Consider the following 14,442-nt stretch of genomic DNA (forward strand, 5'->3'; position numbering starts at 1 on the left):
GTTGTGAATCAGAAGAAACTTACCCAGCTCCTTTTGCCACCAACGGCAAAATCATCATCCCCGGGAATGGGCGCTCCCGAAAAGGACCTGCGATCCAACCCAACCACAGTTCTTCTCCCAGCTTACGGTGAACCCCAGAACTCAAGTGAGAAACCAAAGATGCATTTTGAACTCGTGCAGAAGAACACCCCCCCCCCCCCAAAAAAAAAGGGATCTCAAAACTGACTAGAAAGCCACACTCCAATAGACCTGCCGCAGGAAAGTTTCTATATAGTCATAACCACGGCCACAATGCGCCCACCCGCACAGGCATGGGCAGTGGACCCAACCCACTCTCATTTCCCTGCTCCCAAAGGCCCCCCAGCCAGTCGCTTGGGGCACTTGAGGACAGAATGGGGCTGGCCACATTATGATTTGGAGTGCCGGAACCAACAGTCCGAGAAGGGACAGCTGGATTTGTTGAACCTCCAACAAAGATCAGCGCCCAGCACGACTCCTGACCCCGCTCCCACCCCAGACCGAAAGGGCCGCCCACTGCCAGCGCTCCCCTGCAGAACTCACCCACTTGCTGTGGGAGCACTCATGGACTTGGCAGACATATGGGTGAGCCACAAATTAACATCTAGAGTGCCCCACGACATATGTGTGTTCTCCTCCATTTTGTCTCAAAACACCTCATCATAATACAGCCACGCCCAACCCCTGAAGCACTGGTAAGCATCCAGCACAGAATCCACATAAGCTAACACACCATAGTCCCCTAGATAAGCATGCCCATAGACACTTGCCAGCCGCATAAAGGAATGCATCCAATCAAGGACGGACCTCGCCACCGGCAACGGCTTGGTCTCAATGGTCGTACATTTGGCCTTCTTCCAACTGCGCCGGTGTGCTCTGCCCTCCATGAGCTGAAAAATGTCTAAGCATGAGCAATGCCAAATTTTCCACTGCAATTTGCGCGGAACCTTCTCCCAGAGTTCCACTAACGCAGATGCGCCCCGGCCTGCCCCCTACTGAACCATCCCACCCCCTAATGAGGAGCTGCCCTCCAGTGTCCCGGCTTTATGACCTCGCCCCTGTGCCCTTCCTTCAATCAATTTTAAAAAAACTTCTACTGGCAGGCCCACCACCCAATCCTTTCTCAATTACTCCCCCCCGCCCCACTAACCCAACAAACCCCGGTCGATGGGCGACACAAGGGCTCTACCAGCCCCGTGTTATATTCTGCCCATCAACACAGGGGTCTCGGGCTCCCATTTTTTTTTCATGGACAGTGTAAGCAAACATTTACCAAACCCAACTTGGTACCCCTATATTTGCAAAACACTCTCGGATCCTTTTATTAAGCTGCAGTAAGCACTAGCGTGTACTTACCACAGGACATACAGTGCACTGTGTCCCTTAGTAAAACAACCAATTTCCAAGTGCACACCATGTGCTAAAAAATATTTTTAATTTTCTGGGAAGGGGGCATGATAGGGTGGTGGAATAGTAGGCATGAAACACAAATCAGTGAGCACATGAGGCATTGCTGCGTGCTAATTGATTTGCATTGGGGTCCCTTACCACCTACCAAATAGATGGCACATAGTAATTGTTTCTTAATGGATGTGTGCTAATGACAAAATTAGCATGTGGCCATTAATTAAGCTTATTTCTGGTCGCAGCAAAAATGGTTTTGGCACATGGCAAAGCCCTGTGGTAAGGGCACACTAAGGCCACTTGTGAGACAAAACAGCTTCCTTGCATAAAGAGAAGACTCATACAGCAAATAGAAAAAAAAAAAAAAAAAAAGCCAGCGATGCACCAAAAGCCGCACCAGAAGCTAGAACTGACCTACAAATTTCTCATGCACAAGGCAAGATCTAGTTACTTTGTGTTCTATACCTGTTAATTTTTACATTCTGGGGCTTATGCTATATCTAGGAAGGAGAGAAATGTGCATCTGTCATACTATATATATGAGTGTGCAGAGGAACTCCTGAACATTTAGGCCATCACTGGTATTTCTTCCTGTTGCATTGCTAAGGAACGTGCCCAAGAGCTGGTTTGGACCTGAGCAACAGGTAGTGGTGTCTTTTTCTGTGGCACATACCGGTATCAGGTCTGAAGGTATACAGATTGCAACACACTTGTATAAATAACAGATTTTAGAAAAAGACCATGCACCAATTCAAAATTTGACTAAAAACACTAACCCTTTCTTCTATTAAACTGCGCTAGCAGTTTTTAGCGCAGAGAGCCATGCTGAATGGCCTGCGCTGCTCCCAACGCTCATAGGAACTTTATGAGCATCGGGAGGAGAGCAGGCCATTCAGTGCGGCTCACCGTGCTACAAACTGCTAGGGCAGTTTAATAGAAGAGGCCCTAAAATATTATTCATTAGCAATGTACCCTTGACAATAATGTGTATTACCAAATATGTATCATTTGCTATTAATATTTTAGGCAAGTACACTACTATCACACAGCACAACCCTATCTATACAATCTTTGGAACACACACATCTTTATTACAATAGAGTATGTCATAACAGGAACAAGAAAATCATTTACTGTTTGTAATACATAGAAGTACACTTTCTGGAGAGGTTTTTCAAGCTACTAAATTTATTTTGATTTTATATATTTTATTGTTTCACTTATCACATTAAAATAAGCTAGCTGGTGAAAACAGGAAATAAATTAATTATAATCCATATGTTACTTAGCACCCCACAAATGTATCTTTTACCAACCAATACTTCTCATTATTATTAAGCCTCAGACTTGAAAGTATTGAAATTGTGTTTTACCCCAAGTTTGTTACATATCAGAACTGAAATGTTACCTCCATTTTTACCACTGAATAAAGCACCACACATCTAAAGCGGGGAAGGGGGGGGGGGGAACCTGCCACCCTTCAGGCAGAATTCAAACCTTCTGCAAAACAGATGATAGACAAAGCTGGGCTCAGGCCGCAGGGGTCTCAAAGTCCCTTCTTGAGGGCCGCAATCCAGTCGGGTTTTCAGGATTTCCCCAATGAATATGCATGAGATCTGTTTGCATGCACTGCTTTCAATGCATATTCATTGGGGAAATCTTGAAAACCCGACTGGATTGCGGCCCTCAAGGAGGGACTTTGAGATCCCTGGCTCAGGGCAAACAATGTGGAGGGTTTATTCTAATATTAAAAATATAAATATATAAACTCAAAAGAATAGATCCATTTGAAACTAATTTAAAATAAAGCATAACAGAAATTTTAATACAAATTTGGCAAAACTGTATACAATAGGTCATTTCATTTACTCCAATATTGACTTTATGAACATCATATCAGGAAGTGTTAGCATGGTAAAGCTTCTAGATCAGGGGTATCAAACTCAATCACATAAGGGGCCAAAATCTATCTAGATCAGGGATCTCAAAGTCTCTCCTTGAGGGCCCCAATCCAGTTGGGTTTTCAGGATTTCCCCAATGAATATGCATTGAAAGCAGTGCATGCACATAGATCTCATGCATATTCATTGGGGAAATCCTGAAAACCTGACTGGATTGCGGCCCTCAAGGAGGGACTTTGAGATCCCTGATCTAGATGAAATGACTGCTTCATGAAGCAGCTGGTCCTGAAACTTAGAAGCACGGGAGCTATTTAGATCTAGAGCCTTAGTGAAATGCAGGATATGGAACAAGAAGCAACTGTGTTGGGGCCGTTTGTCAACAGTGATCATAACATGATCACATTTGAATTACACTTCCCCCTCCCCATTCACAGTTTCGGTAATCGCAGTTTCACATATTCGCGATTTTTTGGGGAGGAGGAAATAAGAAAAAAAAAAAAAACCATCGTTAAGTCTTCTCCCTGGCATCCCGGCCTTACCTGGTGGTCTAGCGGGCTTTCGGGGCAGGAGCGATCTTCCTACGCTCCTGCCCCATGCAGATTGCCATTAGGAAATAGCTGTAGGGAGTTCCCGTCATAGTCTCTCGAGACTACGGGAACTCACAGCAGCCATTTCCTAATGGCGATCTGCACGGGGGAGGAATGTAGGAAGATCGCTCCTGCCCCGAAAGCCCGCTAGACCACCAGGTAAGGCCAGGAAGGCGGGAGGGAGGCGGGGGTGGGTCAGAGTCGGATATTCACGGTTTTTCGCCATTCCGGCTCTGCCCCTATCCCCCGCGAATCCGGAGGGAGAAGTGTAATAACTGAAGTATTCTGACAACTGCAAGTGACAAATTTAGTATAAGAAAAGAAAAGACTTAGGGCTCCTTTTACTAAGCCACGTTAGGGACTTAACGCGCAGAATAGTGCTTGCTAAATTGCTGCACGTGCTAGACCATTGAGCTGGCGTTATTCTAGAAACGTACCGCGCAGTTTAGCGCACAGTAATTTTGTGTATGCGCTAAAAACGCTAGCGCACCTTAGTAAAAGGAGACCTTACTTTCTATAATAACAATAGCCCCCAGGAGGGGCGTCCTATACAGAATCGGGCCTACACTAAACCCCAATTCTGTAACCGGCGTCCATGTTACAGACGCCGGTTACAGAATCGGGTTAGAGTAGACGCGGCCGCTATACTTATCGCGGCAAGGGATCTCTCTGCCGCAATAAGTATAGCGGCCGTAGCCGCCTGTCCGATTGCCGGCAGGAGGGTGCCCAAACCCTCCTGCCGGAAGATGCCCCCCCCCTCCTCCCGACACTACCGATCACCAGCAGGAGGATGCCCAATCCCTCCGGCCGGAAAACGCCCCCCCGTCAGCACCCCCCCCCATGATAAAGCCCCCAAACCTCCCCCCCACCAAACTAACCTTTAATTGTTGGCCAGACGGGTCTTGCCCGTCCAGCCGGCAGGCCCGCCTCGTCGAAATGGGCCAATCAGGCCTTAGGCTTAGTGGGGATGGGCGGACCCGCTATGCCTAAGGCCTGATTGGTCCAGGCTTCTAGAGCCTGGGCCAATCAGGCCTTAGGCTTCACGGGATGTGCCGGGATGAGGCGGGCCTGCCGGCTGGAAGGGCAAGACCCATCTGGCCAACAATTAAAGGTTAGTTTGGTGGGGGGGAGTTTTGGGGGCTGTTAGCGCGGGGGGGTACGGAGGGGGAGCGTCTTCCGGCAGGAGGTATTGGGCACCCTCCTGTCGGTGATCGGTAGTGGGGGGGGCATCTTCCGGCAGGAGGGTTTGGGCACCCTTCTGCCGGTGATTGGTAGTGTCTGGGGGGGGGGCATCTTCCGGCAGGAGGGTTTGGGCACTCTCCTGCCGGCAATCGGACAGGCGGCCACGGCCGCTATACTTATAACGGCAGAGAGATCCCTTGCCGCGATAAGTATAGCGGCCGTGTCTACTTACAATGTAGACCAGCATTTTGCTGGCCTACATTGTAAGCGTCTCTTCCTCTACTAGGGAGACGCGTAGGGCCGCCTAGGTTCGCCTAAGGCGAGTTTAGGCGTCTTGCAGGCCTCCCTAGGCTCCCCGAGGCGCCTTCAATATAGGGGGCCTACCTGGGGAGCATTTTTTTTAAAAACGTGCATCCCGATTGGTTGATTAGACAGCTGTAGGATGCCTACAGCTGCCTAAAATCGGGACGCACTTTGTAGAATCAGGGCCTCAGTCTACAATAAAACATCTTTATATATGTTAATCCAACTATATTTTATGCTTCATAACAACTCCTTTCAAAGACAATTAGTATATTAACTTTTCAAAGATAATTAGTATATTAACTTTACACCAATGGGAAGCAATCACATTTTGGCAAAAATTTCCATAGGATTCCATCAATGCAACTGAAACCAAGGTGCAGAGAAACGGATTATCACAAAAAAAATAATTAAACAAAAATGTAATGTGCTTTCAATTTTATTTTAAGGCTAAAAAGTCAAGAAATGGATGGAATTTACTAAAGGCTGTGCACTAAAAGGGCATAAAGTTTTGAAATATCTCAAACAAGAAACAAATGTGTAAGTCAAAGGGAATGGCAATATGGATTCAGCCTTACGCCCTTTTCTAAAATAAGTTGAGAAACAGAAAACAAATCCTTTATCAGCTTTCTTTAGGTTATTAGATGTCCACTTCCAATATGCATTTGCTAAAGCTGAACTTTATCTTGGCCCATACTGAATACCACAAAATCTAAAATACAGTGGTACCTTGGTTTACAAGCATAATTCGTTCCAGAAGCATGCTCGTAAGCCAAAGCACTCGTATGTCAAAGCAAAGTTCCCCATAGGCCACAATGTAAACTCAAACAATTTGTTCCACAACCAAGGTTTGCTATGGTGGCCCAAGGATGGGTACCTGCCTATGGGTGCTGCAGCACTTTAAGCGTGGTGGCTTCCTTCCCTCGGGGTCCCCGTGCGGCTGCCCTCCCGCTTCAGCTGAAGCCTCTGCTGTCCGTCAGCGCCTCCCAGCTCCCGATCCAAGCCGGACGCCATCCTGTGCGAGCATGCTCACGACCGTTCCTCTTCTGAACCAAGCCAGCCGTGCTTGTACTTGGTGAGCGTGTTGTCGGGGCAGCAGCTGGCTTGGCTCAGGAGGAGCGGTTGTGTGTATGCTCGCACAGGATGTTGGCTGGCTTGGATTGGGAGCCAGGAGGCGCTGACGGACGGCAGGGGCATCGGCCGAAGCAGGAGGGCGGGGACCCCGAGGGAAGGAAGCCACCACGCTGAAAGTGCTGCAGCACCCACAGGCAGGTACCCAGCATTGCTGAGAGCTCATTTATCGGGGCGGTGCTCGGTTTGCGAGACAAGAGTTTGCTGAGTGTTTTGCTCGTCTTGCAAAACACTCGCAAACCGCGTTACTCGCAAACTGAGGTTCCACTGTATTAATCATTCTAAAATGTTAGCCACAGTGTTTCAATACTATCAATACTACTTTAAGCAGAAAAATTTACTTTTGTTCAAAACAATCTATTTTTTTCATAAATTCTATATGCCGTCATAGCTGTTGACTAGAAAACAATTTCTCCTTCCATCATTTGCACAAAAATGAAAAATGTTTCACAGAAACAGATGAATAAGCATGCTTTTCACTTTCTTATTATAAAATCTCCAACTACTTTAGTTGTGCTGTACAATTTAATAACTCTCACACACACACACACATTTCATTTAGAAGCAAATTATTACATACTTCCAGTGAATTCCAGCAAGCTATGAACCTCATCTTAGAACAGGGGTTCTCAACCCAGTCCTGGAGACACACCTAGCCAATCACATGTTCAGAATACCCACAATGAATATGCATGAGAGAGATTTGCATTGAATGAAGGTGCAGAATATAAATTTATTTCATGTATATTCATTATGGATATCTTGAAAATCTGACTGGCTAGGTGTGTTCCGAGGACAGGATTGAGAACTATCTTAAAAATGATGGACTAGTGCACATTGGGTTTCTATACTTAAATGCAAAGCAGCAATTCAGCTGGCAGCATGGGCAAAGCATAAAAGTTAACAAGGGTGGAGTAAGATATCCTGATGCTATTAGCTGAAATTCCATTGCCCTACCAGGATGGAGAGTTATTATATTATCTGTCATTTTCAACTTTTTCCAAGGATACCATTGTCACGACACCACTGCACCTTACAAAGAAAGGGAAAACACATACTCCACAAGGTATTTAAAAAGGGCCACAATTTGGTCACCAGAACCCATAATGTTAGTATTCAGAAATCTAAACAAGGGATCCTACTCTCCCCTTGTATCTGGGTGCTCAATCTACCACAGTCCTAGCATATAACTGTCTTCAAACCACCCTGTTTGGCACTTACCCAAGTGTGAGGCCACTGCCTCAACCTCCCTCCTACTTCCATAGCATGCTTTTACCCACATGGCTAAATCTCACTTTGCATAACTAACCAGTAAGGTCAGCTTGGGTTTCTGCTTCCATTGTGATATAACAGGAAAAAAAATCCCAACATGTAAAATCAGCCAGAACTAGTTGAGGTATTCAAATATAAAACACCTTAGCTGCCCACAACAATGTAAACCCACTCACCCCACACTCAACACCCCACAAGAAAGAGGGGACAAGAGATGACGGTTCATTACCTCCAAACCCTGTACTACATTAAGGCTGACCGGGAGGTATCCACTCCTCTGGTCTCAAAATTAAAGAGTGAATACAGTAAAATAGACAACTTGCATGCCTTCCTTGTCCATTTTTTTTGACCACAACATATGTAAGGTTGAAGGCCAGGCAATGCTTTAAGGTTTGAAAGTAGAGAATTAATATTAAGGGTACCATACTTAATGAAACAAGGGTGCCTAAAAAGTGCTAAGTCTGTAGCTCTTTAAGCCAATATGAAAATGAATTACATACTTAGTACTCCCTTGGAAATGAATTCCACTATTTCCACACATCTCACCATTGTGGCTTAGCAGCTTAGTTTTGGTCTCCATGGATGCTGGTCTCTCCTGTCAATGTATGAAATTGTCCTTCTAGAGATGTCTTCATGAGCCACCATTAAAATATGGCTACCACCATTAAAATAAGTCAGCTTTTGGAGAACACACACAATGGGAGGGAAAGTTTTTGACATGCTTCCTCCTGCTAAAAGACGGTCCCCACTGTTCTCACTGCTGATTGGATTGATTTGAAGAGTGGCCTAGTGATTAGAGCAGCTGCCTCAACACCCTGAGGTTGTGAGCTCAAATCCCACTGCAGCTTCTTGCGACTCTGGGCATTTCATTGCCCCAGGTACAAAAAAAAAAAAAAAAGTACCTGTTTACAATATGTAAATCGCTTTCATTGTAACCACCCAGAAACAGCAGTATATAACTTGCTCACTGTCATCACATGTTATTATAAAAAGGCAGCCCGAGGAGGTGGGTAGTGGTGTATGTTGTATTGCCCTAGTACTTTTGTTTTCTTCATGGAGAATGGCCTCCCCTTTGCAAAACACAACACAGAACACACATATGGCCTCCTGACCTTTGCAGTGGCCTGCAATTCCTGCTAGCCAGGAGGTTCTGGGTCAGCCAGGGGAGAAAGGAGTTGAACTTACCCCTTTACTCAAAAGAGGCATTTCCTGCCTTTCTGCAAGGTGTAGTATTACAACATAGTGTGAGAGTATTCTGAAGTTACATAGTGTTATCAATCAGAAGTCAGTGTCCTAAGTTAGGATTCATTCCACTGCACCAGCTCCACAGAGACTTGGCCTAGAATCTACCAGAAATCTCAACCCTGGTTTTGAAGCATAATTGACCAGACTCATGTTAAGACCCTGGTCCACCTCTGAGGATAATTTGTTAGACAGATTTAAGGGAGCTTCCCTGGGCAGTGGTTAGTAATTAACTGAATCAATTTCATAATAAAAGGGCATCGGAACAGCTACTGGAGTTTCTATTTATTATATGAATTGCATTTGATATTGTTTGATTTGTAATTTTGTGGGGTTATAAACTGACATTTATGTTTTAATAGAAAAATATAAAAATCTAATTGTTATAATGGAATACAATGCACTTTAAGTATTCCCAATTGAGTTCAATGATAGGATACAAGTCTACACAGAAATAGAAAACAATAAGCTGAAGACGGATTACACAAAACAACCTTTGCTTACCAAAGAAACAAGATAGAAATTACTGTTTCCTACATATTTCTGTGTTGCTTTTATGCAAATACACCAAAAAAAAAGAAATAAACTTATGTAAGGCTAAGAAAATGTTGAGACTGGCCAAAAAAAGGCACTACTCAGGAATATTCTATAAACACAATAAAAAAGGAAAGAAATCAAGATTAGTATCAAAAACATTCTAACTCAAGAAACATTTAAGTTCTGACTCATCAAGGTCTTTATTCATAACTACAGAATGGAGGAAAACCTTAATAAATCAACTTTTCATGGATGGGGCAAAATAAAATCTTTTTTATGTTTCAAGTGGAAATGGTGCACATCTATTCTTTCTAAATTTCCTCACCTTTAGTCCAAATCCTCTCTACTGTTCTGTTGCAAAGTTTAAGTTTACTTATAACCACAAACTGCATTATAATGTGTTAAATAACTGCACTGTGATATGTTAAACAAGGACTACGTTATCAAGTGGACCTGCCTGTTAATCTATGACTTTTAAATAAATACAAAAAAAATTCTGCATTTTAAATATCCGCTACCCAATGTTTTGAGAGGTGTTGGCGAATGCTAAGTTTTACATATAAACACACATATTATATAAAGCATACATATCATAATATCAAAAAGCAGAAGCAGTATTTTTTAAAAATGATCCAACTGGGTCAATTCTGGATTAAAAAGTAAAGCTGTTTGTGTACTGTTAATGTTGCAAACCATTTGCATAACGTACTTCAAAACATAACATGTTTCTAATTTTGGTTGTGCTATCAATAGGTCACTTCAAGCTAAAAATCAAAGCATTTCTACACAAGTTAGCAACATACTGTAGCAAACGTTAATGCAATGCCAGCTTCCCTGTACTAGCTTTGATGGGGGTGGGGGGGGAGGGAAGCTAACTGTTGATTTAAAAATTTGCAACCCTATAACATGATTATCAGTTTTGTGTAAAGGGCTCAAACATTATGTCAACTACATTACTGACCTAGAGGGCACTCACCAACTCAAAGTTCCAACAGAGCACCTAGATCATTAAATACAGCCAGTTATTTATTTATTTATATATATATATATATATATATATATATATATATATATATATATATATATATATATAAATAAAAACACACACACACACAAACCATATTCTGTGTGTTATCTATGTGTATATATATATATATATATATATATATATAAAAACACATACATACATACACACACAAACCATACATACACTGTCGGTTCCGGGAGGCTTTCCCGCAGAGGAGAGAATCCTGCATTCACCGTGGACCTCATCTGGGGCAGCCTCCTTGGAGCGGCTGGGGCACGGGCAGTGTGTCTGGGAGGGAATGCATGGATGGGAGAACATCGCAGGGGAGGAGACATAGGCATCCTGGGACTGTCGGCCAGAAGAAGCCCTTTCTGGATACGTCAATCGCTCCTCCTAAACTTACTTGCTCCACTTCATCACTGACGCTGACCCATTCTGCTTCTATTCCTTTCTCTCCTCTCTTCTACCTTCCAAAGTATTTAGATCAATGCTGTCTTTTTAAAATGTTTATTTTATTTTTATTTTTCCTCTAACTCTACTTTTCACTTCACTATTACCCTCCAGGTACTTTAGTTAGATTGTGAGCCTTCGGGACAGTAAGGGAATTTTCCAAGTACCTTTCTTATTTCTAATCTTAATGTATATTTTCTGTAAACCGCTTAGAACCTAACGGATGTAGCGGTATATAAGAAATAAATTACATTACATTACATTACATTACACATACATACATACACACACACACAAACCATATTCTGTGTGTTATCTATGTATATATATATATATATATATACCATATATATATATATATATATAAAAAACACACAGAATATGGTATGTGTGTGTATATATATATATATATATATATATATATATAAATAATTGGCTGTATGTAATGATCTGCGGGTGGCCAACTTTTAACTTTCCCCTCTTTTGCTCTGATCTATTGGTAGGAATAAGTGGAATTAGTAATATATAAAGTAATTCCACTTATTCCTACCAATAGATCAGAGCAAAGGAGGGAAAAGTTCAAAGTTGGCCACCCACAGAATTGATGCTAGCCTGAACCCTGCTTAAAGAAACTGTTAAGACGTTATTTGCGGAAAACGCAGACTCGCTACAGTTCTGCACAGAGAAACCGCAGTCAGCTCCTGCCACCCACAGCTCACCTTTAAATGTTCTCATCAAAACCTGATCGTTTGTATTCCGCCTCCTGCCAATCAAACTGGAGGACTTATGACACTCTGCATGGTTTTAATACTTAAACGCATCGTATGTCAAAGTACTTTATCACATTTATAAATCAAAAGAATGTCATTTGTGAATCTGGTCTTGAATTCAGAACAGCTAGGAGTTAGTTCCTGGTTGCCAGGCAGAGCATACAGCGCACTTCTGGTTCATGAGGAATCACAGTAGCCCACTTCAAAGGTCTGAGGGCTGGAGAACCTCTGAACTTTTTCTTCTCTTATTTTGTTCAAAAAAAATATATACTGGAGACGTTTAAAAGTTTAACAGTAAATAAAGGCAGTTTCACCCCTCCCCCAATGCCTGCCACCCCTTCCAGCTGTCAGTACTGTCAGTACTGAAAAGCCATAGAGGAAAGGTAAACAGGTAAAAATAGCATTAGGTAATCTGCTAACTTTTGACTCCTATTAAAGCATCTAAAGGGGTGAAAAACAAGAAGCAGGGTGCAAATATACACGTGTGTGTGTGTGTGTGTGTATAGATTTTTTAAAGCGATGTTAACTGAAAGTAATCTTGAATTCTTTTTACTCTGTCATGCAGCTTTACGCACTCTTTTTTCTTTTGCCAACTAATAAATGTGTAGTACCTTTGGACAAATAAACTCCCGGCAGGCGGCTTATAGCACCCCGAGTGTTGGATGTGTCAATACGGGTGCACGTGAGCCAAGTTCGACGAGTTTGGGGAATATTGGTTTTCTCTCCCCGGTCCCCAAACTCTTTTAGTTAAGTTGGAGGATGCAATTTATTTTATTTTTTTTGTTAAACTTGTACACTCACCTTCCAGCCGGCTGAGCTGTTACTGTCACCCTTATCCTTGAAGTAGGGCACGCTCTTCACCATCCAGTCGTAGATCTGGGAGAGGGTGAGCCGCTTCTCGGGGGAGCTCTCGATGGCCTTGGTAATCAGGTCTGCGTAGGACAGGTTGCCCCAGGCGTTGCGGCGGGACGAGCTGCTCCGGCGGGGTTGCTGCTGCTGCTGCTGCTGGCCAGCCACCGCCAGGGAGGCCGGGGAGAGCGCCGGAACCTGCTGGTGCTGGAGCGACTGCTGCTGAGGCGGCTGGAGGCAGTTCTCCTGGCACTGGAAGTCTCCGCACACGGTGCCCTCTTTGCACTGGTCAAAGTCCTCGCTCTCCTCCAGCAGGCTCAGGTTACACATGAAGTCAATGTTCCCGCCGGCATCCGGCTGCACCGACGGCGCCGGCGACGAGTTGGCCGAGTTGGCCTGGTTGAACTCCGGTCTGGGCAGCGGCCAAGTGCAAGAGCGCGGTCGGGAGAAAGGCTCAAAATCCGGGTCGATCTCAACGACCTGTGGCTGCGGAGCTTCGGCCATTGGGCAGCTGACTGGTAATAAATAACAGCTAGGGGGAGGGGGGATAAAAAAAATAAGTACGAAATAGAAGCAGCAGGGCTGCAGCGCGAGCTCCGGGGGTTACCGGTGCACTCGTACTCACGCTCTGTTCTCGAGCGCACTGACAGCGCGCGCTGGAGACGGAGTTCGCGAGCGGGCCGGCTGACGTGTTGACAGTGAGAAACAACTCCTCGTGAGCGGGCGGACGCTCCCTTCCAAGGAGGCGGCGACGCCGCAACAACTACAGAAGCAGACTAAGGGAAAGAACGAAGAAAAAAAAAAAAAAAAAAAAAGGAGGTGAAGGGCTGGTGCGGGGGGCGCCGACTGCCCGCCGCCTCTGAGCTGTCAGCGGCTCGCGCTCAGAGCCCCGCGAGCTGCGGACTTTGATGAAGTGACGAAGTTCAGTTTTCTTCTTCTTCTCCTCCTCTTTTTCTCTTACTCTTTCTTCTGTTTCTCCCCCGCCCCCCTCTCTCACACCTTGTGACTAATCCTCTATCCCCCCCACCCTCCCTGTTGAACGTTCAGAAGCAGCGCTGACTGTGACCGGCCCACACAAGAGTTACTGGAACTAACCAGACGAGTCATCGCTCGGCCACGCCCTTCTTCTCCCCTGATTGACGGATGAGAGCGAACCAATCGGCGGAAGCTTTCGCCTGCCAGCTTAAGGCCCTGGAAGAGCTTTCCCAACTTTTTGTTCTTGCTTTTCCTGCGTTTTTGCCAGCGCTGAGCCGGAGTTTGCTATTTTCTTACTGTTACGTTGTTGCAGCTGTAGCAACAACACCAGAGAGAGAAGGACATGCGAGGTCGTCTACAGTGATAAAATTAACTTAGGCAATGGTAAAGACCAAAATGATCCTTCCAATCTGACCAGCAGAGATCCCAGTGCCACTGCTCGCAAAAGGAGTTATTTGGCGCCTTGGCTGCGTTAAAGAATGTTGTAAATACTATTTTTCACCTACCGAGCAAGCAGGCAGCACAGACTGGGATAACCAAGGTGCCCTGCAATCCGTATTTTTAGCCCAGTCTGGCAGCTGCTAATAATGGCAAGGACTGGGACTAGATTATATGTGCTGTCTTTATATAACTATCAGTATCTGCCTCATATGCACAATCTTGTAAAATATGAACAAAGCCCCAATGCATTTGCATAGTGTGGAGGGGGGGTATAGACCACCCCTGGGTGCTGTCTTCACGAGGGGGCACCAGCACCTCCTCCCTTCCCCCCATACCTCTTTAAATGTTCACTG

At 44.6% G+C, this 14,442-nt stretch overlaps 1 protein-coding gene across 1 annotated transcript in view; it reads right to left on the reverse strand.

Annotated features, from left to right (window-relative positions):
• Positions 1-13,665, reverse strand: part of FOXO1 (forkhead box O1) — a 94,182-nt gene extending 80,517 nt beyond the window's left edge. Inside the window, exon 1 of the mRNA XM_033949854.1 lies at positions 12,626-13,665. Within this exon, the coding sequence (XP_033805745.1) occupies positions 12,626-13,177 (552 nt within the window). The 5' untranslated portion in view covers positions 13,178-13,665. The remainder of the gene's footprint in view (positions 1-12,625) is intronic.
• Positions 13,666-14,442: the final 777 nt, after the last annotated feature.

The sequence above is a fragment of the Geotrypetes seraphini genome, chromosome 6 (assembly GCF_902459505.1).
Source record: "Geotrypetes seraphini chromosome 6, aGeoSer1.1, whole genome shotgun sequence".
NCBI classification, from domain to species: domain Eukaryota; kingdom Metazoa; phylum Chordata; class Amphibia; order Gymnophiona; family Dermophiidae; genus Geotrypetes; species Geotrypetes seraphini.